The sequence below is a fragment of the Tachyglossus aculeatus genome, chromosome 20 (genome assembly GCF_015852505.1).
Source record: "Tachyglossus aculeatus isolate mTacAcu1 chromosome 20, mTacAcu1.pri, whole genome shotgun sequence".
NCBI classification, from domain to species: Eukaryota; Metazoa; Chordata; class Mammalia; order Monotremata; family Tachyglossidae; genus Tachyglossus; species Tachyglossus aculeatus.
The window spans coordinates 3,726,455-3,753,412 of record NC_052085.1 but is presented as its reverse complement, the minus strand read 5'-3'; the positions used below and the strand labels follow the sequence as shown (position 1 = coordinate 3,753,412).

At 48.7% G+C, this 26,958-nt stretch overlaps 1 protein-coding gene across 1 annotated transcript; it reads left to right on the top strand.

The window, feature by feature from the left end:
* The first annotated feature begins 1,041 nt into the window (after nt 1-1,041).
* On the top strand, nt 1,042-12,923 carry HMGB1 (high mobility group box 1). Its single transcript, XM_038761901.1, has 5 exons — nt 1,042-1,196; nt 9,102-9,265; nt 9,748-9,893; nt 10,264-10,438; nt 12,283-12,923. The coding sequence occupies exons 2-5, from the start codon at nt 9,116-9,118 to the stop codon at nt 12,457-12,459; spliced, it is 648 nt and encodes a 215-aa protein (XP_038617829.1). The 5' UTR covers nt 1,042-1,196; nt 9,102-9,115; the 3' UTR covers nt 12,460-12,923.
* The last annotated feature ends 14,035 nt before the right edge of the window (nt 12,924-26,958 follow it).

Sequence of the window (26,958 nt, the reverse complement as noted above, 5' to 3'; positions counted from 1 at the left end):
CTTCATCTGCGGCCCATAGTAAGCGCTTCACAAATTAAGCGCTTAACAACTATTATTATTATTACTACTTCATCTGGGGCCCATAGTAAGCGCTTCACAAATACCATTATTATCGTTGCTTCATCTGCGGCCCATAGTAAGCGCTTCACAAACACCATTATTACTATTACTTCATCTGCGGCCCATAGTAAGCGCTTAACAAACACCGTTATTACCATCACTTCATCTGCGGCCCATAGTAAGCGCTTCACAAATTAAGCGCTTAACAACTACTATTATTATTATTACTTCATCTGGGGCCCATAGTAAGCGCTTCACAAATCCCATTATCACTATTACTTCATCTGCGGCCCAAAGTAAGCGCTTCACAAACACCATCATTACTATTACTTCATCTGCGGCCCAAAGTAAGCGCTTCACAAACACCATTATTACTATCACTTCATCTGCGGCCCATAGTAAGCGCTTCACAAATTAAGCGCTTAACAACTACTATTATTATTACTACTTCATCTGGGGCCCATAGTAAGCGCTTCACAAATACCATTATTATCGTTGCTTCATCTGCGGCCCATAGTAAGCGCTTCACAAACACCGTTATTATTATTACTTCATCTGCGGCCCATAGTAAGCGCTTCACAAACACCATTATTACTATTACTTCATCTGCGGCCCATAGTAAGCGCTTAACTAACAGATACCATTGGGGATGCAGACCGTGTCCCTGTGGGACAACCCTCCTTAGCTCGGCACGTAGTAGACGCCCAGCAGGCGGCCCGGGCAGGATTTCCCACGGGGGGGGGGAGGAAGGGGGGGGAGGGGGAGGCTGGCACCCTGAGCGTAGCGCTGCGCTCCCGCCCGAGGCTGAGGCCGGGGCCCGGGCGGCGGGCGGCGTTCAGATTTGCGCGCTGTTTCAATCCCCGATGACGTGTCCCCCGCGCCGGCCAATGGCGAGCCGGCCCTGGTCAGGACAATGGGAGGGCGCCGGCCAATGGGCGAGCGCGCTGTGTTGGCGGCGGCCAATGGGAGCGCCGCTGGCCGGAGAGTAATGTTACAGAGCGGAGAGGCTGAGGAGGCTGCGCCGGGCTCCCGCTCTCTCCCAGCCATTGCGGTGTACTGAGCTCCACCGAGGCGGCGCCGGGGCCGGACGGACCGACCGACCGACCGACCGACCGACGGACGGGCACCGCTGGGCGGTGAGTGCGGGCGGCCCGCTCCTCCCACCCGGACCCGCACAAAGGCCGGATGCGCGCCGACGGACACCCGCTCCGCGCGCCGGACGGCCGGGGTGGGGGGGAATCCTCTCCGTTTCGACCGAACGAAAAACATTTTTTTTTTAATCTTTATTTGGGGGGCCAGCGCTCCGTCAGCGCCGGGGGGGGGGGGGGAAGGGGACGACGACGGGCGGAGGAGGAGAAGGCGCCGCCGCCGCGCTCGCTGGAACATGGCTGACTCCAGCGGCGGAGGGAAAACAAGGCGGGCGGGAGGGAGCCGGGCCGCGCCAGTTGCGAGGGAACTTTTCTCCCCTCCCCCAGCGCGCGTGCGCGCACCGGGGCGCGCGCACGTACACACGCACGCGCGCGCTCCCCCTTCTCGGGGCGCGGCTCCCCCCGCCCCTTCCCCCCCTGCCCGTCGCGGGGCCCTGGAATGGCCGAGCGCGCACGCGCCCCCTCCCCACTGCGCACGCGCCCCCTCCTAGTCGCGGGGCCCTGGAATGGCTGAGCGCGCGCGCACCCCGCCGCGCACGCGCCTCCTCATCGCGGGGCCCTGTAACGGCCGAGCGCGCACGCGCCCCCTCCTAGTCGCGGGGCCCTGGAATGGCTGAGCGCGCGCACCCCGCCGCGCACGCGCCTCATTGCGGGGCCCTGTAATGGCCGAGCGCGCACGCGCCCCCTCCTAGTCGCGGGGCCCTGGAATGGCTGAGCGCGCGCACCCCGCCGCGCACGCGCCTCCTAGCCGCGGGGCCCTGTAATGGCCGAGCGCGCGCCCCACCGCGCACGCGCCTCCTCCTAGTCGCGGGGCCCTGTAATGGCCTAGCGCGCGCGCGCTTCGTAATCGCGGTGCCCTGTAATGGCATGCTTATTACTCTAGTTATTTATTTTACTTGTACATAGCTATTCTCTTTATTTTATTTTCTTAGTGTGTTTGGTTTTGTTCTCTGTCTCCCCCCTTTTTAGACCGTGAGCCCCTTGTTGGGTTAGGGGCCGGCTCTATAGGTTGCCAACTTGCCTTTCCCAAGCGCTTAGTACAGTGCTCCGCACACAGTAAGCGCTCAATAAATACGATTGATTGATTGAGCGCGTGCGCGCCCCACTGCGCACGCGCCTCCTCCGAGTCGCGGGGCCCTATAATGGCCGAGCGCGCGCACGCGCCCCCTCCTAGTCGCGGGGCCCCTGTAATGGGCGAGCGAGCGCCCCACTGCGCACGCGCCTCAGTCGCGGGGCCCTGTAATGGCTCCGCGCGCACGCGCCCCCTCCTAGTCGCGGGGCCCTGTAATGGCCGAGCGAGCGCGCGCCCCACTGCGCACGCGCCTCAGTCGCGGGGCCCCGTAATGGCTCAGCGCGCGCACACGCCCCCTCCTAGTCGTGGGGCCCTGTAATGGCCGAGCGCGCGCGCGCCCCACTGCGCACGCGCCCCCCTCCTAGTCGCGGGGCCCTGTAATGGCCGAGCGCGCGCGCCCCACTGCGCACGCGCCTCCTAGTCCCGGGGCCCTGTAATGGCTGAGCGCGCGCGCGCCACTGCGCACGCGCCCCCTCTTAGTCGCGGGGCCCTGTAATGGCCGAGCGCGCGCCTCCTCCCCCCACTGCGCATGCGTCGGCTCCCCCCCCCCCCCCCCAGTTGGCGGGGTTCTGTAATGGCCGAGCGCGCGTGCGCCGCCTCGCCGACGCACGGACACCCAGTCGGTCACACAGACGCACACACACACACAAAGGGAAGGAGCCATATTCTCGCTCGCCTCGTCCTCGCGGCGGCGAAGACGACGGGCAGCGGCGGCCATTAGGGCCCCTTTCTTCTTCCTCCCTTGGGCCCCGCCCCATGTCGCCGGGGGGCTTTTCCCCCTTTTTTTCCCCCCCTTCCCCCGGCCGGAGCGTCGTCCAAGATGGAGGGGTGGGCCCGTTGCTGAGGGAAGGCCCCCTCGTTGTGGTGGTGGTGGTGGGGGGGAGCCAACCTTCGGACTTCCGGTCGGGCCTCCTCCTCCCCCTGAGGAGGCCCAAATGGCGGGAAAGGGGCCCGCCCTCCCCTCCTTCCCCTCAGGGTTTTGACGTCGATTAAAAGCAGCCCCGTCTCTCAGCGCCATCAATCAATCGTATTTACTGAGCGCCTACAGTGCGCGGAGCACCGTACTAAGCGCTTGGGAAGGCCAAGTTGGCCACATCTACCCAACATCCATTCATTCAGTCGTATTTATCGAGCGCTTACGGGGCGCAGAGCCCTGTGTTAAGCGCTTGAGAATCAGTCAATCGTTTTTATTGAGCGCCTACAGTTTGCAGAGCACTGTATTAAGCGCTTGAGAATCAATCAGTCGTATTTATTGAGCTCCTACAGTGTGCAGAGCACCCTACTAAGCGCTTGGGAAGGCCAAGTTGGCAACGTCTAGAGACAGGCCCTACCCAACATCCATTCATTCAGTCGTACTTATCGAGCGCTTACTGGGCGCAGAGCACTGTATTAAGCGCTTGAGAATCAATCAGTCGTATTTACTGAGCGCCTACAGTGCGCGGAGCACCGTACTAAGCGCTTGGGAAGGCCAAGTTGGCCACATCTACCCAACATCCATTCATTCAGTCGTATTTATCGAGCGCTTACCGGGCGCAGAGCCCTGTGTTAAGCGCTTGAGAATCAGTCAATCGTATTTATTGAGCGCCTACAGTGTGCAGAGCACTGTATTAAGCGCTTGAGAATCAATCGTATTTACTGAGCGCCTACAGTGTGCGGAGCACCGTACTAAGCGCTTGGGAAGGCCAAGTTGGCCACATCTACCCAACATCCATTCATTGTCGTATTTATCGAGCGCTTACTGTGCGCAGAGCACTGTGTTAAGCGCTTGAGAATCAATCAATCATATTTATTGAGCGCCTACAGTGTGCAGAGCACTGCATTAAGCGCTTGAGAATCAATCAGTCGTATTTACTGAGCACCTACAGTGTGCAGAGCACTGTATTAAGCGCTTGAGAATCAATCAGTCGTATTTACTGAGCGCCTACAGTGTGCAGAGCACTGTATTAAGCGCTTGAGAATCAATCAGTCGTATTTACTGAGCGCCTACAGTGTGCAGAGCACTGTATTAAGCGCTTGAGAATCAATCAGTCGTATTTACTGAGCGCCTACAGTGTGCGGAGCACCGTACTAAGCGCTTGGGAAGGCCAAGTTGGCCGCATCTACCCAACATCCATTCATTCAGTCATATTGATCGAGCGCTTACTGGGCGCAGAGCACTGTGTTAAGAGCTTGAGAATCAGTCAATCGTATTTATTGAGCGCCTACTGTGTGCAGAGCACTGAACTAAGCGCTTGAGAATCAATCAATCGTATTTACTGAGCGCCTACAGTGTGCAGAGCACTGTATTAAGCGCTTGAGAATCAATCAGTCGTATTTACTGAGCGCCTACAGTGTGCAGAGCACTGTATTAAGCGCTTGAGAATCAATCAGTCGTATTTACTGAGCGCCTACAGTGTGCAGAGCACTGTATTAAGCGCTTGAGAATCAATCAGTCGTATTTACTGAGTGCCTACAGTGTGCGGAGCACCGTACTAAGCGCTTGGGAAGGCCAAGTTGGCCGCATCTACCCAACATCCATTCATTCAGTCATATTGATCGAGCGCTTACTGGGCGCAGAGCACTGTGTTAAGAGCTTGAGAATCAGTCAATCGTATTTATTGAGCGCCTACAGTGTGCAGAGCACTGTATTAAGCGCTTGAGAATCGATCAATCGTATTTATTGAGCACCTACAGTGTGCAGAGCTCCGGACTAAGCGCTTGGGAAGTCCAAGTTGGCAACACCTAGAGACGGGCCCTACCCAACATCCATTCATTCAGTCGTATTTATCGAGCGCTTACGGGGCGCAGAGCACTGTGTTAAGCACTTGAGAATCAATCAATCGTATTTATTGAGCGCCTACAGTGTGCAGAGCACTGTATTAAGCGCTTGAGAATCAGTCAATCGTATTTACTGAGCGCCTACAGTGTGCGGAGCACCCTACTATGTGCTTGGGAAGGCCAAGTTGGCAACACCTAGAGACAGGCCTTACCCAACATCCATTCATTCAGTCGTATTTATCGAGCACTTACTGGGCGCAGAGCACTGTATTAAGCGCTTGAGAATCAGTCAATTGTATTTACTGAGCGCCTACAGTGTGCAGAGTACCGTACTAAGCGCTTGGGAAGGCCAAGTTGGCCACATCTACCCAACATCCATTCATTCAGTCGTATTTATCGAGCGCTTACTGGGCGCAGAGCACTGTATTAAGCGCTTGAGAATCAGTCAATTGTATTTACTGAGCGCCTACAGTGTGCAGAGTACCGTACTAAGCGCTTGGGAAGGCCAAGTTGGCAACATCTACCCAACATCCATTCATTCAGTCGTATTTATCGAGCGCCTACAGTGCGCAGAGCACTGTATTAAGCGCTTGAGAATCAGTCAATCGTATTTATTGAGCGCCTACAGTGCGCAGAGCACTGTATTAAGCGCTTGAGAATCAGTCAATCGTATTTATTGAGCGCCTACAGTGTGCAGAGCACCGTACTAAGCGCTTGGGAAGGCCAAGTTGGCAACATCTAGAGACAGGCCCTACCCAACATCCATTCATTCAGTCGTATTTATCGAGCGCTTACTGGGCGCAGAGCACTGTATTAAGCGCTTGAGAATCAGTCAATCGTATTTATTGAGCGCCTACAGTGTGCGGAGCACCGTACTAAGCGCTTGGGAAGTCCAAGTTGGCAACACCTAGAGACGGGCCCTACCCAACATCCATTCATTCAGTCATACTTATCGAGCACCTACTGTGCGCAGAGCACTGTGTTAAGTGTTTGGGAAGTACAGTTTGAGCCCAACAGTGTGCTCACAGTCTAGAAGGGGGAGATAGAAATCAGTCAATCATATTGAGCGCTTACTGTGTGCAGAGCACTGGACTAAGCGCTTGGGAAGTACAAGTTGGCAACACCTAGAGACGGGCCCTACTCAACATCCATTCATTCAATCGTATTTATCGAGCGCTTACTGTGTGCAGAGCAGTGTACTAAGCACTTGGGAAGTACAATTTGAGCCCAACAGTGGGCTCACAGTCTAGAAAAGTGAGACAGAAAACAATCAATCAGCCGTATTTATTGAGCGCTTACTGTGTGCAGAGCACTGTACTAAGCGCTTGGGAAGTACAATTTGAGCCCAACAGTGGGCTCACAGTCTAGAAAGGTGAGACAGAAAACAATCAATCAGCCGTATTTATTGAGCGCTTACTGTGTGCAGAGCACTGTACTAAGTGCTTGGGAAGTACAATTTGAGCCCAACAGTGGGCTCACAGTCTAGAAGGGGGAGACAGGAAACAGTCAATCAATCATATTTACTGAGCGCTTACCGTGTGCAGAGGACTGTACTATGCGCTTGGGAAGTACAATTTGAGCCCAACAGTGGGCTCACAGGCTAGAAGGGGGAGACAGAAAACAATCAATCAATCAATCATATTTACTGAGCACTTACTGTGCAGAGCACTGTACTAAGCGCTTGGGAAGTCCATGTTGGCAACATCTAGAGACAGTCCCTACCCAACAGTGGGCTCACAGTCTAAAGGGGGGAGACAGAGCAAAACCAAACATACTAACAAAATCAAATAAATAGAATAGATATGTACAAGTAAAATAAAATAGAGTACTAAATATGTACAAACATATATACAGGTGCTGTGGGGAAGGGAAGGAGGTCAGGTGGAGGGGGGAGAGGAAGGAAGGGGCTCAGTCTGGAAAGGCCTCCTGGAGGAGGTGAGACAGAAAACAAAACATATTAATAAAATAAAATAAACAGAATAGATATGGACAAGTAAAATAGAGTAATAAATACGAAATGAATAGATATGGACAAGTAAAATAAATAGAGTAATAAATCCGTACAAACATATATACAGGTGCTGTGGGGAAGGGAAGGAGGTGAGGTGAGGGGGAGGAGCACACAGTAAGCGCTCAATAAATAACGACCGAGTGAAAGGGGACCGGCCCGGAAACGGTGGGAGCCAAGCCGTTACCGTGACTGAGCGCTGACCCTGGAATAATAATAATAATAACGATAGCGTTTATTAAGCGCTTACTGTGTGCAATAAGCGCTGAACTTGGAACAGTTATGTGCTGATTGTAATTAGGGGATTGAGCGCCTACTGTGTGCCAAGCGCCTGCTTAGTACAGTGCTCAGCACACAGTAAGCGCTCAATGAATAACGATTGAATGAAAGGGGACCGGCCCGGAAATGGTGGGAGCCAGGCCGTCGTCATCGTTAGCGTGACTGAGCGCCGACCCTGTAATAATAATAATAATAATAAAAACGATAGCGTTTATTAAGCGCTTATGTGCAACATATAAACATATATGTATATATGTTTGTACATATTTATTACTCTATTTTACTTGTGCACATTTATTCTGTTTATTTTATTCTGTTAATATGTTTTGTTCTCTGTCCGCCCCTTCTAGACTGTGAGCCCACTGTAGGGACCGTCTCTAGATGTTGCCAACTTGGACTTACCAAGCGCTTAGTACAGTGCTCTGCACACAGCACTCAGTAAATACGATTGAATGAATGAATGAATAAGCGCTGAACTTAGAACAGTTCTGTACTGATCGTAATTAGGGGATTGAACACCTACTGTGTGCCAAGCGCCTGCTTAGTACAGTGCTCAGCACACAGTAAGCGCTCAATAAATACAGTTGAATGAATGAATGAAAGCGCCGGGGGGAGGGACACGAGGTCTCCCAGGTTTTAGGCCCCCTTCTCTGTGCCTCAGTTCCCTCATCTGTAAAATGGGGCTGAAGACTGTGAGCCCACCGTGGGACAACCTGATCACCTTGTAATCTCCCCAGCGCTTAGAACAGTGCTTTGCACATAGGAAGCGCTTAATAAATACCATCATTATTATGAGGAAACTGAGGCACACTGAAGTGAAGCGGGTCGCCCAGTGGGCGAGTGGCGGAGCCGGGATTAGAACCCACATCCTCCGACTCCCTTGCCACAATGCCACAGAGCTTCCCCCATAATAAGGGTGGTCGGGAGAGCGCAATAACGTTGCCAATTTGTACTTCCCAAGCGCTTAGTACAGTGCTCTGCACACCGTGAGCGCTCAATAAATACGATTGAATGAATAAAACATCAAACTTGGTCCCTGCCCACAAGGAGCTCCCAGTCTAGAGGGTCATCCGACAGACGGCCGGCTTCACGGCCCGGGAATTTTGCTTCCAGGTTGCCCGGACGGTTTAGGCCATAAGACCACATGGGACCTCCCATTTCCTTTGCTTTCCTCCCCTTCTTGGAACCGGTTGCTACTACTTCCATTCATTCATTCATTCAGTCGTATTTATTGAGCGCTTACCGTGTGCAGAGCACTGGACTAAGCGCTTGGCAACATACAGAGACGGTCCCTACCCAACAGCGGGCTCACAGTCTAGAAGGGGGAGACAGACAACAAAACAGACTGACAAAATAAATAGAATAAATAGGTACAAGTAAAATAGAGTACTTAAATCTCTTTATTACTGAGGTGGCCCGGGGTGGGGGTCTCCCCCTAGACGTGACGACACCCGCTTCTCCGGAGTGACAAGTCACAAACACCCTGACAGGGAGAAGGCCTTCTACGCTTCCAGGAATCCCGAGCGGTTTTCAGAACGGATCCCGTATCCTCCAGTCACGCCGTCCCCTCTCGGGTTTCCTCTCCCGAGGCGGCGTGGTTTTCGAAAATGGAGAAAAACAGTTTAAGCGGTTTCTGCCTCCCCCAGACTCGTGCTCTGTATTAGGCAACGCGGCCCGTGCCACCGGTAACAGCTTCGGTTCCTCGGCCCGTTCGGCGTGTCGGTCCTCGAGGGATGTCGGGAACTCACCGCGAGCGTTCGCCCTTTGTGTCCCCTAGGAAAATAATCCAAAATGGGGAAAGGCGATCCTAAGAAGCCGAGAGGGAAAATGTCTTCGTATGCCTTCTTTGTGCAAACCTGCCGGGAGGAGCACAAGAAGAAACATCCAGATGCTGCGGTGAACTTCTCAGAGTTCTCAAAAAAGTGTTCAGAACGGTGGAAGGTAAGGGCACCTGTTGGAACTTCATAGTATACGGCGGTAGACCGTTAAGTCCGTTCGATAATGTGAATGAGAATGATAAAATAGAAAAACCAAGTGTGGCCCGGGGGGGTTTTAAAGCATTAGGGATGGCGTATCGCTCCTGGTTCGGCCCAGTAGGCCTCCAGCCGGATATTCTGTCCGTATGCGGCAGCAGGATGCTCCGAAGGCCCTCTGACAATATACAAGAAAAACGGGCACGATTACGCGCTTCCAGTAACGACGTACTGTAGACCAGTGGGGAAACAATGCTAGTTACACCCACCGTCGGGTGAAGAGGTTTAGTTTTGGTTTCGGTTTATTTTCCTCCTTTCTTTCTCAAAACCTTCCGTGGCCATGGAAGCCTGGGTAGTTTTGCAGGACTTAAAGGACAGTTCCGAGCCGGGGCGGGTGAGCGGAGGTCTCCTGTCCGCCGGATTTTTAAACTTGCGCATGCCACTCTTTAGACCATGTCCGCTAAAGAAAAAGGAAAATTTGAAGACATGGCAAAGGCTGACAAGGTTCGTTATGAAAGAGAAATGAAAACCTACATACCCCCTAAAGGAGAAACGAAAAAGAAGTTCAAGGATCCCAATGCACCGAAGAGGCCTCCGTAAGTTTGGTTTTTTTTTTCAGTCTTCAGGTTTTCGGGTGGAAACGTTCCCGTAACTCCGTCGGGTGGCCTCTCAACAAGGCCGAGTGAGCGTTAGAAATCCTCCAGCCAGCGGCGGGCTGGATAATGCCACCGTGGCTCATTTGGGCACACGAGCATCTTCTAGGCTTTTAATTTCGTTGCGCCAAAACCCAAAGTCACTTTTTCTGTGGTTCTTTTAACCGTAATTGAGCTTCAGCCCCCCGGAAGGCGACTTCTGAAGAGTCAGCCTTGCTTTCGCGCGGCATTTCCTTCCGATCGCCCGAGCTCTGACGCTGTTTCGTCTCCGCTCCCCGCTCGTTTCTAACTTTTTACGATTGACCTCTTCTAGTTCGGCTTTCTTCTTATTCTGCTCCGAGTACCGTCCAAAGATCAAAGGAGAGCATCCCGGCCTGTCCATCGGAGATGTCGCCAAGAAGCTGGGAGAGATGTGGAATAACACCGCTGCCGACGACAAGCAGCCCTATGAAAAAAAGGCCGCTAAGCTGAAGGAAAAATACGAAAAGGTGGAGTGCTCCCTTTACCTGGCATTTTCCCTCCCCCTAGCACCATCAGCCGTACTCCTGGGCCGCACCGCAGATCGCCCCGCGATATTTCACCTTCCCTCCTCAACTGTCAAACCGTTGCTCAGAGGGGGCAGAGGCGAACGCTCTTCTTTTTATTATAAGCAAACACATATATACAGGGTTTTCTCTGCCATTAGGTCCCCAGGAGGGACCGTCTGTCTGCACCAGCAGCTGGTGAGGGGTTCTTTCTACCGACTCCTAACAGCGAGTCTGAACTGTTGGCATCTGTGGCTTTAAAAGTACCGGCTCTGGGGTTCAACCCGGCAGCCTGGGAGGGTGACGAACACCCTTTGGTAAAAAAAAACGGGTTCCGTTCCTTAAAACGATCCGTTCCAAATGGTGTGGGTGCGAGCGAAAGGTCAGTTTCAACCTGGAGCGATGGTGGGTGAGTTCACGCAGGTCGTTAGATCCTTTCTCACGATGTTTCCCTTCAGTAAGTGTGGTGTTTGGGTGCCTGGCGTTGTACACAGCGCTGAGGTAGGAGATGATCCAAGTAGGAGGAGAATGGGCATTTTGAATGCCCGTTTTGCGGATGAGGGAACTGAGGCACAGAGGAGTGAAGCGACTTGCCCCAGGTCACGGGAGACAAGTGCGGAGCCGGGATTGGAACCCAGGTCCTCTGATAGGGACTGTCTCTATACGTTGCCAACTTGTACTTCCCAAGCGCTTAGTACAGTGCTCTGCACACAGTAAGCGCTCAATAAATACGACTGATTGATTCCCAGACCCGTGCTCTTTCCGCCAGGCCACGCCGCTTCCGTCACGTCCGGCTTTCCCGTGATGTCGGCAATTCCGGGACAAAACTCCATTTAGGATAACTGGGTCTTCAGGCGCGCTCCACGCCACGAGGCCCCTTCTCCCCTGTTCCTTCCCTATGTTCCTCAACAAGACTCGACTCTGCCAGGTTAAAATTCATTCTCCGAGGGTTTAGTGTAGAGTATAAGGGTTCTGGAGGCAGGTGCCGCTTTAACTTAGCGATCAACGCTCGGTTTAAAACCGGCTCGCCTTCCGAGAGGAATGTGCCAAGTTAAGTCGTCTCTCTCGGTGACTTGAGTTTTCTAGTAGCAACGGTTCCGAATTCGGACCTTTCGATCGTGGGACGCTGCAGAATACATTTATTGCATGCAGAAGGTGGCACTGTCTACCCTTTAATCAAGTCCCTTTATAGTTCTTGTTTTAACAAACTGCAGCCGGAATCCTACATAATTGCATTTCAGCGAGGCCTGGCATGGCAGACGCCAGCCCCTGCGATGCCTGGGAGTTACGGATCGCTAATTAAAGCGATCCTCCGATGTGAGTTTCGGTAGGCTCGCTCTCAGACGCAGCGGACGGTTGACACGCAGATCTCTCGTCGCTTCTAAACGACGTCAAGGCCCTGCTGAGAGCTCACCTCCTCCAGGAGGCCTTCCCAGACTGAGCCCCTTCCTTCCTCTCCCCCTCGTCCCCCTCTCCATCCCCCCATCTTACCTCCTTCCCCTCCCCACAGCACCTGTATATATGTATATATGGTTGTACATATTTATTACTCTATTTTATTTGTACATATCTATCCTATTTATTTTATTTTGTTAGTACATTTGGTTTTGTTCTCTGTCTCCCCCTTTTAGACTGTGAGCCCGCTGTTGGGTAGGGACTGTCTCTATATGTTGCCAATTTGTACTTCCCAAGCGCTTAGTACAGTGCTCTGCACATAGTAAGCGCTCAGTAAATACGATTGATGATGATGATGATGATGACGTCTCTCCCCTCCTCTTCCCCCCCGGCTTGGCCTCCCACCTCCACAGGATATCGCCGCGTACCGAGCCAAGGGGAAGCCCGAAGTAGGGAAAAAGGGAGTCGCCAAGGCCGAGAAGAGCAAGAAAAAGAAGGAAGAAGAAGAAGACGAGGACGATGACGAAGACGACGAGGAGGATGAGGAGGACGAGGACGAGGATGACGAAGACGATGATGACGACGAATAAGTCTGTTCTAGAGCAGTTTTTTTTCTTGTCTATAAAGCATTTAACCCCCCTGTACACAACTCACTCCTTTTAAAGAAAAAAAAAAATTTGAAATGTAAGGCTGTGTAAGATTTGTTTTTAAACTGTACAGTGTCTTTTTTTGTATAGTTAACACACTACCGAATGTGTCTTTAGATAGCCCTGTCCTTTAGTGGTGTTTTCAATAGCCACTAACCTTGCCTGGTACAGTATGGGGGTTGTAAATTGGCATGGAAATTTAAAGCAGGTTCTTGTTGGTGCACAGCACAAATTCGTTATATATGGAGATGTAGTTCATTTTCATCTTCAGTCGTCTCTGCAGCATACAAAATAATTGTTGTTCTGTTAACTGAATACCACTCTGTAATTGCAAAAAAAAAAAAAAAAGTTGCAGCTGTTTTGTTGACATTCTGAATGCTTCTAAGTAAATACAATTTTTTTTATTAGTACCGTTGTCCTTTTCCTAGGTGCCCCTTGAAAAGGGTAACTCGTCTTAAAAGGCAGCGTCGCCTCCGCCGTGCGCGCCCGCTCGGCCTAGCCGGCGGAGACCGGGCTGGGTAGCCGGAAATCAGAAATGAGGGACAGACGGGCCTCCGTGTCCCTCGGTCACCACCGGTTAGCCAGTAGCCCCTAGAAAAGAATTCCGTTTGCCCATCCTTGGCAGGAAAACGGGGACCAACTTTGTAGCACCAGAGTTCTCCGCCTTAACGTCTTCAAAACTATCCCTGAAGAAACAATGGAAGGACGCGGGGTGATTCTGTGGGGACTGCATACTCCGTTCTGGTTAGCCGTGGAATAAAAGTTACGCTCATACTTGGTTATTCAATCAATCGATCGTATTTATTGAGCGCTTACTATGTGCAGAGCACTGTACTAAGCGCTTGGGAAGTACAAATTGGCATCACATAGAGACAGTCCCTACCCAACAGTGGGCTCACAGTCTAAAAGGGGGAGACAGAGAACAGAACCAAACATACCAACAAAATAAAATAAGTAGGATAGAAATGTACAAGTAAAATAAATAAATAAATAAATAGAGTAATAAATATGTACAACCATATATACAGCGCTTATTCAAGCGCTTAGTACAGTGCTCTGCACACAGTAAGCGCTCAATAAATACGACTGATGGATTCAACGGGCATTTACCCCCAAAACGGTTTGAGGGGGGAAGGTGCCTGCCCTGTTCTGAAGGTACTGCCTAAGTAGGGTGTGTGAGTCCAGAAACGCTTCGTAGTGAGCCAAAGTTGGAAAGGATTCTATAGTATAGGGTATCGCTATGACTTAATTTTGCTTGATTCGCTTGTCAAATTAGCCGTTCCGTCCAGATTGCCACATTTAGAAGAAAATGTTTCCCTTTCGGAGTCTACCCTGTAGTCCTTCCCCAGCCCCCCTCAAATCAAACCGGCCGCACAGTTCGATATTTTAGGAGAGAAAACCACCCTCTGGTAATTTCTAAAAATGATCGGGGTCCACCTCCAAGTTCGGTTGCCTCCCAGTTTGAATAAAACTCACCTGAGTTTTATTCAATTTTGTGGCAAAGCGTAGAACAGTGACCCGTATCAGTCGCTGCCGCAGTCACGCCTCGTTTTCCCTTCTGAAACCGACCCACCGCTGTGGATCTTCACCCAGATTAATGCTTCGTTCCTGGTTTTATCACTTCGAGCAACTGGGGGGTTTGTGAAATTAAGCTTCACAAGTGCTGCCGTTTCAAAACTTCTTGTACTTCTCTGCGATTTTGACATCTGAGACTTTTCTTTGCATTTGTCTAGGTCTGGGTTTGAGAGGTCATCTGAATCCCAGATAATAATAACAATGGCATTTGTTAAGCGCTTACTATGTGCAGAGCACTGTTCTAAGCGCTGAGGGGGAGTACAAGGAGATCAAGTTGCCCCACGCGGGGCTCGCAATCAATCCCCATTTTACAGATGAGGTGACTGAGGCTCAGAGAAGTTAAGTGACTTGCCCAAGGTCACACAGGTGGAGTTGGGATTTGATCCCATGACCTCTGACTCCAAAGCCCGTGCTCTTTTCACTGAGCCATGCTGCCCGGATGATACTAATGAGGTTTTTAAAATCTAGGATTACATGGCTTTCATTGACTACCCTGAACGCTAAAGCGTAAATTACTTTTATTTCAAGTAAAAGGATTTCTCCTCTGTAGTTCTTTTTAAGGAATGGGAGCGGGACGGGGAAACAGTTTAAGTGGCTAACGTGGGCCCTGGGTACTTGAATCATTACCAAGGTTTTGGTTAACAGGTGTTTCAGTCGTTGCAATTCTAATTAAATGTCTGTGGCCACCTGTCCCCAAACCACTTTGGCGTGAGCCCTAGGGGGTTATTTCCCTAATGGGTTTCCAAAATATTGCATATTCTCGTCTTGCTGCTACAGACCCCTCCTTAGCTTCCACCACGCAATATTTAGCAGCTCAATTCTTGTTACCGAAAGGCGCTTATTTGCTTATCATTCATTCATTCATTCAATTGTATTTATTGAGCGCTTACTGTGTGCAGAGCACTGTACTAAGTGCTTGGGGAAGTACAATTTGGCAACATATAGAGACGGTCCCTACCCAAATTAAATCGTATTTATTGAGCGCTTACTGTGTGCAGAGCACTGTACTAAGGGCTTGGGAAGTACAATTTGGCAACATATATATCCACTTGGGAGGAGTCTTACTGAGTAAAACCGTTAGCCGTCCTTAGTTTAATTCCAGAGAAGCTGAAGTTGAATTTAAAAATTGTATCCTGCCGCTGAACTCGGAGGCGGACCCCGATCATCTTTAGAAATTACCAGAGGGTGGTTTTCTCTCCTAAAACGTCGTGTTAATATCACCAGGGTTGACTGAAACGAGAAGCAGCGGGGCTCTGTAAAGAGCACCGACTTTGGAGTCAGAGGTCATGGGTTCGAATCCTGGCTCCGCCACATGTCTGCTGTGTGACCTTGGGCGAGTCACTTAATTTCTCTGAGCCTCAGTTCCCTCATCTGTAAAATGGGGATGAAGACTGTGAGCCCCATGTGGGACAATCTGATCACTTTGTATCCCCCCTGGTGCTTATTTGCACATAACGCTTAACAAATGCCAACATTATTATTATTATTACAAATAATAATAGCCATCCTTTATTTTATTTTAGTTATTTTTTTTTATTTTATTGATTGATTTATTTTGCAATAGCTGCAAAACCTTCCCCACCCCTCCCCATTCTGGGGCTGGCGAAAGATTTATGTGAAGGCGGCAGGATGTGACCCGTTTTGAAGAGGGGAGACCCTGAGTTTGCCCCCTCCCCGCCTTCGGCCGATCTTTTGTTCCCACATCTGTTGCTAATCCTGGGTCTGATCCAGTTAAAAGGCCGGTCTCAGCTGCCCTTGGGCTTTCTGACTTTTTTGACACTAGTGTAAGTGGATACCCCCACGAGGTTTAAGATTGGTGAGAACCTCGTTGGGGGTTTTCTATTTTGAAGCTGTCTCGGTTATGTGGGTCGGCCCTGAGGTCCCCAGGTAAGTCAAACCCGTCCCTTCTCCCGGACTTCGTGTCTGCCGTCCGGACTAATAATAATAATAATGGCATTTATTAAGCATTTACTATATAATAACGACGGTATTTCTTACGCGCTTACTATGTGCAAAGCACTGTTCTAAGCGCTGGGGAGATGACAAGGCGATCAGGTTGTCCCACGGGGGGGCTCACGGTTTTTAATCCCCATTTTACAGATGAGGGAACTGAGGCACAGAGAAGGGAAGTGACTTGCCCACAGTCACCCAGCTGACAATTGGCGGAGCCGGGATTTGAACCCATGACCTCTGACTCCAAAGCCCGGGCTCTTTCCACTGAGCCACGCTACTATGTGCAAAGCACTTGTTCCAAGTGCTGGGGAGGTTACAAGGAGTAGGTGTAGTGTGGCCTAGTGGAAAGAGCCCAGGCCCGGCGGTCGAAGGACCTGAGAGTTTGATGGGCGTTAGGAGGACGTGGGTTCGAATGACGGCTCTGCCACTTGCCTGCTGTGAGACGTTGGATGAGTCTCAGTTACCGCATCTGTAAAATCGCGATGGAGTCCGCGGCGTGGCTTAGTGGGAAGAGCCGGGGCTTGGGAGTCGGAGGTCGTGGGTTCTAATTCCGCTTCTGCCACTTGTCAGCTGGGTGACTTTGGGCGAGTCACTTCTCTGCTGAGAGCTCACCTCCTCCAAGAGGCCTTCCCAGACTGAGCCCCTTCCTTCCTCTCCCCCTCGTCTCCCTCTCCATCCCCCCCATCTTACCTCCTTCCCTTCCCCACAGCACCTGTATATATGTATATATATTTGTACATATTTATTACTCTATTTATTTATTTATTTATTTTACTTGTACATCTCTATCCTATTTATTTTATTTTGTTAGTATGTTTGGTTTTGTTCTCTGTCTCCCCCTTTTAGACTGTGAGCCCACTGTTGGGTAGGGACTGTCTCTAGATGTTGCCAATTTGTACTTCCCAAGCGCTTAGTACAGTGCTCTGCACATAGTAAGCGCTCAATAAATGCGATTGATTGATTGATTCTCTGGGCCTTAGTTCCCTCATCTGTAAAATGGGGATGAAGTCTGTGAGCCCTACAGGGGACACCCTGATAACCTTGTACTATCCCAGCGCTTAGAACAGTGCTTTGCACACAGTAAGCGCTTAACAAATGCCATTATTATTACCCCCTCAGACTGTGAGCCCCTTGCGGGACAGGGACTGTCCAACTGGATTGCCTAATATCTGCCCCAGTACTTAGTCCAGTGCTCTACACACAGTAAGCGCCCAATAAATACGATTGAATGAATGAATGGCACAAAGTAAGGCTTAATAAACTAGTTGGTGCTGTTAGATGATATTTGCAAGATGACGGTCCTTTGGGTAGGGACCGTCTCTAGATGTTGCCAACTTGGACTTCCCAAGCGCTTAGTACAGTGATCTGCACACAGTAAGCGCTCAATAAATATGATTGATTGATTGATTGAGGGTCCCATTGCCAAGGTCAGGGATGACAACAGCGTGGCTCAGTGGAAAGAGCCCGGGCTTTGGAGTCAGAGTTCTTGGGTTCGAATCCCTGCTCCGCCAATTGTCAGCTGTGTGACTTTGAGCAGGTCACTTCACTTCTCTGCGCCTGTTCCCTCATCTGTAAAATGGGGATTACGATTGTGAGCCCCCCGTGGGACAACCTGATCACCTTGTGACCTCCCCAGCGCTTAGAACAGTGCTTTGCACATAGTAAGTGCTTAATAAATGCCATTATTATTATTATTCTAGATTACCCTTTGCCCCGGGGGCCATGGAGAAGAAATGGAATAACCAGATGATTTGCCCTGGGTGGCATTTCTACCCGAATTACCCAGATGATTGAACATGACGTTACTTGCCGAGGAAACCTGGCTTCAAGATGATGCCCTGTGGGTGAGTCAACCATTCACGATCGTAGACTGTGAGCCCGCTGTTGGGTAGAGACCATCTCTATATGTTGCCAACTTGTACTTCCCAAGCGCTTAGTACAGTGCTCTGCACACAGTAAGCGCTCAATAAATACGATTGATTGATTGATTGGTGGGGAATGACAGCTTTCCTCCGCAGCCAGAGATCCCTGCCCCTAGGTTGGCCGTCAGGGCGGTTAAATGCTGGGAGGCTAGGGATATCTCGGGAGTGAAACTGCAGGGTATGTTTTCACTTTTTTGCTTTAAAGTTCTGCAAAACACTGTGTGAGTTGCCCCCAAAAACACCCATTGAAAGCACCTCTTTGGAGTGAAACTGCAGGGTGTGTTTTTGTTTTTGTTTTTCTTAAAAAAAAAAAAAAAGGGTTGGCAAAACATCACTGCCCAAATTGCCCCAATTTAGAGTATGGAAAGTACTGCCCTTTCGTTTTAAGCAAGTCAATTTCGTTCTGATCCCTGGGAAGTCAGTGAGAGCGGGATTGTTGTCTGTCTTCTGGGTGTCCCAAAGAGCCCAATCCATGCCGGATCAATCAGTGGTATTTTTTGAACGCTTACTAGATGCAGAACTCCGGACTAAGTGCTTGGGAAACAACAATACAGTGGAGTTGGTAGACATGATCTCTTCCCACGAGGAGCTCACAGCCTAGTCATTCATTCATTCAGTCGTATTTATTGAGCGCTTACCGTGTGCAGAGCACTGTACTAAGCGCTCGGGAAGTACAAGTGGGCAAAATATAGAGACGGTCCCTACCCAGCAACGGCCTTCCCAGACTGAGCCACCTCCTTCATCTCCGCGCAATAAATATGATTGAATGAATGAGTGAATATTTACTATTCTATTTATTTTGTTAATATGTTTTGTTCTCTGTCTTCCCCTTCTAGACTGTGAGCCCACTGTTGGGTAGGGACTGTCTCTATATGTTGCCAACTTGTACTTCCCAAGCGCTTAGTACAGTGCTCTGCACACAGTAAGCGCTCAATAAATACGATTGATTGATTGATCTCCCCCTCCTCCCCCTCTCCTCGCCACTCCCCCACCGCCTTACCTCCTTCCCTTCCCCACAGGTGCTGTTTGTACGTATTTATTAACTCGATTTATTTAACTTGTCCATATTTATTCTATTTATTTTATTCTGTTAATATGTTTTGTTTTGTTCTCTGTCTCCCCCTTCTAGACCGTGAGCCCACTGTTGGGGAGGGACCGTCTCTCTGTGTTGCCAACTTGGACTTCCCAAGCACTTAGTACAGTGCTCTGCACACAGTAAGCGCTCAATAAGTACGATTGAATGAATGAACGGGCTCACAGACTAGAAGGGGGAGACAGACAACAAAACAAAACACATAGGTGTCCAAATCGTCCGAAGAAATTGAAGTAAAGCTAGATGCACATCATTAACAAAATAAATAGAATAGTAAATATGTACAAGTAAATAGAGTAATAAATCTGTACACATATAAACAGGTGCTGTGGGGAGGGGAAGGAGGAAGGGCAGAAGGGGGGATTCATTCATTCATTCAATCGTATTTATTGAGCGCTTACTTTGTGCAGAGCACTGTACTAAGCGCTTGGGAAGTTCAAGTTGGCAACATACAGAGACGGTCCCTACCCAACAGTGGGCTCACAGTCTAGAAGGGGAAGACAGAGAACAAAACAAAACACATTAACAAAATAAATAGAATAGTAAATATTCATTCATTAATTCAATCGTATTTATTGAGCGCTAACTGTGTGCAGAGCACTGTACTAAGCGCTTGGGAAGTCCAAGTTGGCAACATACAGAGACGGTCCCTACCCAACAGCGGGCTCACAGTCTAGAAGGGGGAGACAGAGAACAAAACAAAACATATTAACAAAATAAATAGTAAATATTCATTCATTCATTCAATCGTATTTATTGAGCGCTTACTGTGTGCGGAGCACTGTACTAAGCGCTTGGGAAGTCCAAGTTGGCAACATACAGAGACGGTCCCTACCCAACAGCGGGCTCACAGTCTAGAAGGGGATGTGGAGGAGGAGAGGAAAAAGGGGGCTCAGTCTGGGCCTATGTGGAGTACAGCCTGTGTCCTGGATTCATGGTCTCTGCCGCAGCACTAAGACCCTTGAAATCCTTCGAATTAAATCTTGTTTTCCGAAGAGTGAACTCCCGGGTCCCTTTCTCTCCCACCAGACAACAACTATCCGTTTCTCTTTTCCCACTGAGGGCCCGAACAGTGGTGCTACTATCTCTCCCAGGCCGGGAAATTCCCTGGATGTGGGCCAAGGTGTTCACTGGCGGAATGATGAGGGCCATATGTTTCCCTGCCCTGGAGGAGGAAGGCTGCCTTTCTCCCGCCCGCCTTGGCATGGAGAGCAGCGTGTCAGACATGTGGCTTAGGACCCACCCCCTGGCACACCTCCATAACCTACAGAGGGATCTCCTCACCGTGGGGCATCCTCACGGTGACCTCTGGGGCCTGGCTCTGGGCACCCCCAGATCACCCTTTAATAATAATAATAATAATAATAATAATAATAATAATAATAATGGCATTTATTAAGCGCTTACTATGTGCAGAGCACTGTTCTAAGGGCTGGCTAATACTGGCTTTATAAAGCGCTTACTATGTGCAGAGCACTGTTCTAAGCGCTGGCTAATACTGGCATTTATAAAGCGCTTACTATGTGCAAATCAATCAATCAATCAATCATATTTATTGAGCGCTTACTATGTGCAGAGCACTGTACTAAGCGCTCGGGAAGTACAAATTGGCAACATCTAGAGACAGTCCCTACCCAACAGTGGGCTCACAGTCTAAAAGGGGGAGACAGAGAAAAAAAAAACCACACATACTAACAAAATAAAATAAATAGAATAGATATGTACAAGTAAAATAAATAAATAAATAAATAGAGTAATAAATATGTACAAGCATATATCCATATATACAGGTGCTGTGGGGAAGGGAAGGAGGTAAGATGGGGGGATGGAGAGGGGGACGAGGGGGAGAGGAAGGAAAGCACCGTTCTAAGAGCTGGGGAGGTTACAAGGTGAACAGGTTGTCCCACGGGGGGTTCACAGTCTTCATTCATTCATTCAATCGTATTTATTGAGCGCTTACTGTGTGCAGAGCACTGTGCTAAGCGCTTGGGAATCAATCAATCAATCGTATTTATTGAGCGCTTACTGTGTGCAGAGCACTGGACTAAGCGCTTGGGAAGTCCAAGTTGGCAACGTCTAGAGACGGTCCCTACCCAACAGTGGGCTCACAGTCTAGAAGGGGAAGACAGAGAACAAAACAAAACATATTAACAAAATAAAGTAAATAGAATAGTAAATATTCATTCATTCAATCGTATTTATTGAGCGCTTACTGTGTGCAGCGCACTGTACTAAGCGCTTGGGAAGTCCAAGTTGGCAACATCTAGAGACGGTCCCTACCCAACAGTGGGCTCACGGTCTAGAAGGGGGAGACAGAGAACAAAACAAAACATAGTAACAAAATAAATAGAATAGTAAATATTCACTCATTCATTCAATCGTATTTATTGGGCACTTACTGTGTGCAGAGCACTGTACTAAGCGCTTGGGAAGTACAAGTTGGCAACATATAGAGATGGTCCCTACCCAACAGTGGGCTCACAGTTCATCCCCTCACGGTCTTCTCTCCCTGATGCTCAAGGGTCCGGGCCTGATGGAAACCCACTGTTGTCTGGTTTTCCTTTTCCTTCCTCCTGGGGTGAGAAGCCCTGGACTGGGAGAGAGGAGACCTGGGTTTTTTAAAAAAATTACTTTTATTAAATGGTATATAAGTGCCCAGTATGTGCGAGGCACTGTACTTAGCATTGTGATATACACAAGCTAATCAGGTGGGACACAGTCCTCATCAATCAATCAATCAATCGTATTTATTGAGCGCTTACTGTGTGCAGAGCACTGTACTAAGCGCTTGGGAGGTCCAAGTTGGCAACATATAGAGACGGTCCCTACCCAACAGTGGGCTCACAGTCTAGAAGGGGGAGGCAGAGAACAAAACAAAACATATTAACAAAATAAAATAGAATAGATATGTACAAGTAAAATAAATGGGGCTCACAGTCTTCATCCCCATTTTACCCATGAGGTAACTGAGGCACAGAGAAGTGGCCCAGGGTCACAAAGCAGACGTGGGGTGGAGCGGGATTAGAACCCAGGTCCCCTGGCTCCCGGGCCTGTGCTCTTTCTACTGGGCCATGCTGCGGGTTTGGTTACATCTGTTCTTGGGAATTGAAATGGGGATTGATCGATCAATCGATGGGAATTATTGAGTGCCTGTCTGCTTTGTGCTTTGATGTGTGTATATATCTATAATACTATTCATTTACATTGATGCCCGTTTGTTTTAATAATAATGGCATTTATTAAGCGCTTGCTATGTGCAAAGCACTGTTCTAAGCGCTGATTTGACATTTTGATGTCTGTCTTCTCCCTTCTAGACTGTATTCCCGGTGTGGGCAGGGATTGGCTCTCTTTACTGCTGCACTGTACTTTCCAAGTGCTTAGTACAGTGCTCTGCACACAGTAAGCGCTCAATAAATACGATCGAATGAATGGCTAAATGAAAAGTTATCTCTCCAGAGGTAGACACTAGTGAGAAGTTAACTCTTTCAGACATAGAACATGATATTCCCCCTCCCCCTCGTCCCCCTCCCCATCCCTCCATCTTACCTTCTTCCCTTCCCCACAGCAACTGCATATATGTATATATGTTTGTATATATTTATTACTCTATTTATTTATTTATTTATTTTACTTGTACATATCTATTCTATTTATTTTATTTTGTTAGTACGTTTGGTTTTGTTCTCTGTCTCCCCCTTTTCGACTGTGAGCCCACTGTTGGGTAGAGACCGTCTCTATATGTTGCCAACTTGGACTTCCCAAGCGCTTAGTACAGTGCTCTGCACACAGTAAGCGCTCAATAAATACGATCGATTGATTGATTGATATTCCCCAATGGAGCCAGAGAGAAGAGGATGGGGCTTAGTTAGGGTCTTCCACTGAGACCCTTAGGGCTGGCATGGAGTATTTATTATTTATTATTATTATTTATAATACTTATTATTAATTATAATAATAATAACTATGGCGTTTGTTAAGCGCTTACTATGTGCCAGGCACTGTTCTAAGCGCTGGGATAGCTACAAGCAAATACAATCCCTGTCTCACATGGGGCTCACAGTCTTAGGGAGCCCGCTTTGATGACCAAGAGGAAGGGGGAGCAAGTGTGGCTCAGCGGAAAGAGCCCGGGCTTTGGAGTCAGAGGTCATGGGTTCGAATCCCGACTCCGCCACTTGTCAGCTGGGTGACTTTGGGCAAGTCACTTCCCTCATCTGGAAAACGGGGATGAAGACTGTGAGCCCCGCGTGGGACAAACTGATCGCCTTGTACGCCCCAGCGCTTAGAACAGTGCTTCGCACATAGTAAGCGCTTAACAAATACCGTCATCATGGGGGTACACAGGCTGAACGGCCCTCTGTGGTAGCCAGGAGGTGTCACTACAGGTTTTTTTTGAATGACCGGAGGAAAGAGCGATGGAAGCGGGAACTAGGGCAGACTCTCTCAGTGCCCCTCAATCATGGGTGCCTCTTCCCTCCTCCTAAGTTCCATTTCTCCTCTTTCAATTCATCATCAATCGTGTCCTTTCCTTTGGCCTCAGGCTCCTAAATGTCTTGAACCATTTCGAGAAGGAGCGTGGGCTAGTGGAAAGAGAATGGGGCTGGGAGCCAGAGGACCTGGGTTCTAATCCCGCTCTGCCGCTCATCTGCTGTGTGACCTTGGGCCGGTCGCTTAGCTCCACTGGGCTCCGGTCACATCATCTGTAAAATGAGGATTAAATCCTCCCTCCTACTTAGACTTCCCCACAGCACCTGTATATATGTACATATGTTTTGTACGTATTCATTACTCTATTTATTTTACTTGTACATATCTATTCTATTTTATTTTGTTAATATGTTTTGTTCTCTGTCTCCCCCTTCTAGACTGTGAGCCCGCTGTTGGGTAGGGACCGTCTCTATACGTTGCCAACTTGGACTTCCCAAGCGCTTAGTACAGTGCACACAGGAAGCGCTCAATAAATACGATTGAATGAATGAATGAATGAATAAAATGGGGATTAAGACCGTGAGCCCCGCGTGGGACAACCTGATTACCTTGTATCTCCCCCAGCGCTTTGAACAGTGCCTGGCACATAGTAAGTGCTTTAACAAATACCAAAATTATTATTATTATTAGGTGGGACACAGACCCCATCTCACAAGGAACTCTTTTGACCGTCTCATCAGTAACCGTTGCCTCTCAAATTCTGTATATTTCAGTTCAGTCACCTTCTGCTGGCCCCCAGAAGCAGCAAAACAAAGTCGGCGGGTGAAGAAAATGAGGTTTTTAATAATAATAATAATAATGATTGCATTTATTAAGCGCTTACTATGTGCAAAGCACTGTTCTAAGCGCTGATTTTTTTATATCAGTTTTCATATCAGTTTTCCCTCCCGCCTTCAACTCAGCCCCATGTGGACTAGGGACGGTGTCCAGTCTGATTAATCTGTGCTTAAAACTGTGCTTGACGTATAGTAAGCGCTTCACACATACCATCGAAAAATTAAGAACTCAGCCTCTGAACCTAAAGCACCTGGCAACCCGGAATTCCAGTTTTTCTAAGGAGAGATCAGATCCTATTTCGTTCTTGGTGTTGCAGTATTTCTGCTTGAAAAAAATCTACCTCCGAGGCTCAGTTAACAAATTAAAGCTGTTTTGAAGGACAACAGATTTAAAAACTTTATATTTATATGTGTGGACACCAACTGTGAAATGGTGTGAATTTTCTCACTTCATGAAAAATTAGATTATGTGTCTCACTAACTCGAGATAAGAGTGTGGGGCCCAGATTCCTATCGGTCGTATCTTTAGGCTGAACACCGAGTTCAGATGGGACAGAAACATAACCATTGAGTTATCGGCGAAAAAGACTTGTCAGTTAATCAATCAGTAGGGAAACAGCATGGCCTAGTGAATGCAGCACGGGCCGCGGAGTCGGAAAGACCTGGGTTCTAATCCTGGCTCCACCACTTGTCTGCTGGGGGACCTCGGGCAAGTCACTTCACGTCTCTGGGCCTCATTTCCCTCGTCTGTAAATTGAAAATTAAGACTGTGAGCCCACTGTGGGGCAGGGACTGTGTCCAGTCTGGTTATCTTGTATCTACCCCAAGTCACTTCACGTCTCTGTGCCTCATTTCCCTCGTCTGTAAATTGAAAATTAAGACTGTGAGCCCACTGTGGGGCAGGGACTGTGTCCAGTCTGGTTATCTTGTATCTACCCCAAGTCACTTCACGTCTCTGTGCCTCATTTCCCTCATCTGTAAATTGAAAATTAAGACTGTGAGCCCACTGTGGGGCAGGGACTGTGTCCAGTCTGGTTATCTTGTATCTACCCCAAGTCACTTCACGTCTCTGGGCCTCATTTCCCTCGTCTGTAAATTGAAAATTAAGACTGTGAGCCCACTGTGGGGCAGGGACTGTGTCCAGTCTGGTTATCTTATATCTACCCCAAGTCACTTCACGTCTCTGGGCCTCATTTCCCTCGTCTGTAAATTAAAAATTAAGACTGTGAGCCCACTGTGGGGCAGGGACTGTGTCCAGTCTGGTTATCTTATATCTACCCCAAGTCACTTCACGTCTCTGGGCCTCATTTCCCTCGTCTGTAAATTGAAAATTAAGACTGTGAGCCCACTGTGGGGCAGGGACTGTGTCCAGTTTGGTTATCTTGTACCTACCCCAGCGCTTAGTACAGTGCCTGGCATATAGTAAGCGCTTAACAAACACCATTTTAAAAAAATCTATCCGTCATATTTATTGAGTGCTTAAACACCATTTAAAAAAAAATCTATCCGTCATATTTATTGAGTGCCACCTGTGAGCAGGGCACTGAACGAAGCACGGGGAAGGATATAAGAGAGTTAGAAAGTGCAATCAAGGAGCTTATAGTCTTGTTGGGGAGACAGACCACAGGGCAATTTCCAGAGAGAAGGAGAGAAAATGGATTTGTTGATGAGTAAGTGTTTAAGTAGAAGCGTTTGATAGTGGATATATCGACAGATGTGGTCTGCACATAGTAAGCGCTCAATAAATACGATTGATGATGTGGTGAACAAGTGAGTGTAAAGGTCTGGATGAGTAGTTGGCTGAAGTGAGAAGCAGTGTTGCCTAGTGGAAAGAACACTAGCCTCATAGGGAGAGGACCTGGGTTTGAATCCCTGCTCTGCCACTTGTCCGCTGTGTGACCTTGGGCAAGTCACTTCACTTCCCTGGGCCTCAGCTACCTCATCTGTAAAATGGGGATTCACTACCTGTTTACCTTCCCCGTATGTGGGACAGGGACTGTGTCTGGCCTGGTTATTTTGTATCTACCTCAGTGCTTAGCATGGTGCTTGGCACATAAGTGCTTACCAAATATTATTATTATTATTATTATTATTATTATATAATGTGGGAAGAAAGAAAAAAATAATCAGGGAAAGCCTCTTGGAGAAGATATGCCTTCAGAAAGGCTGTGAAGATGAGGAGAGAGGTAGTCTGGTGGATTTAGAGGAAAAAAAGAGAAGTCCGGGAAAGGAGGAGGATATCAGCAAGAAGTCAGCGACAGGAGAGGTGAGAACATGTCTATTTATTTTATTAATGATGTGTATATATCTAGGATTCTATTTATATTGATGCTATTGATGCCTGTTACTAGGATTCTATTTATTTATATTGATGCCTGTTACTTGTTTTTGATGTCTGTCTCCCCCCTTCTAGACTGTGGGCCTGTTGCTGGATAGGGATTATCCCTATTTGTTGCTGAAGTGTACTTTCCAAGCGTTTAGTACAGTGATCTGCACACAGTAAGCGCTCAATAAATGCCACTGAATGAATGAACATGACCCAGGGATTAGGTCGGCTTGAGAGGAATGAAGAATGCAGGTTAGTGAATAGTGGGAGGAGAGAGTAGGCCAGAGAGACAGTATTAAGAAATGGGTAATG

Excerpts from the sequence above, each read along its gene's own strand:
- HMGB1 (XM_038761901.1), top strand. The coding sequence starts at position 9,116 with ATGGGGAAAGGCGATCCTAAGAAGCCGAGAGGGAAAATGTCTTCGTAT. Across the intron at positions 9,894-10,263 it reads AATGCACCGAAGAGGCCTCC|TTCGGCTTTCTTCTTATTCT; the intron begins GTAAGTTTGGTT and ends GACCTCTTCTAG. Across the intron at positions 10,439-12,282 it reads TGAAGGAAAAATACGAAAAG|GATATCGCCGCGTACCGAGC; the intron begins GTGGAGTGCTCC and ends CCACCTCCACAG.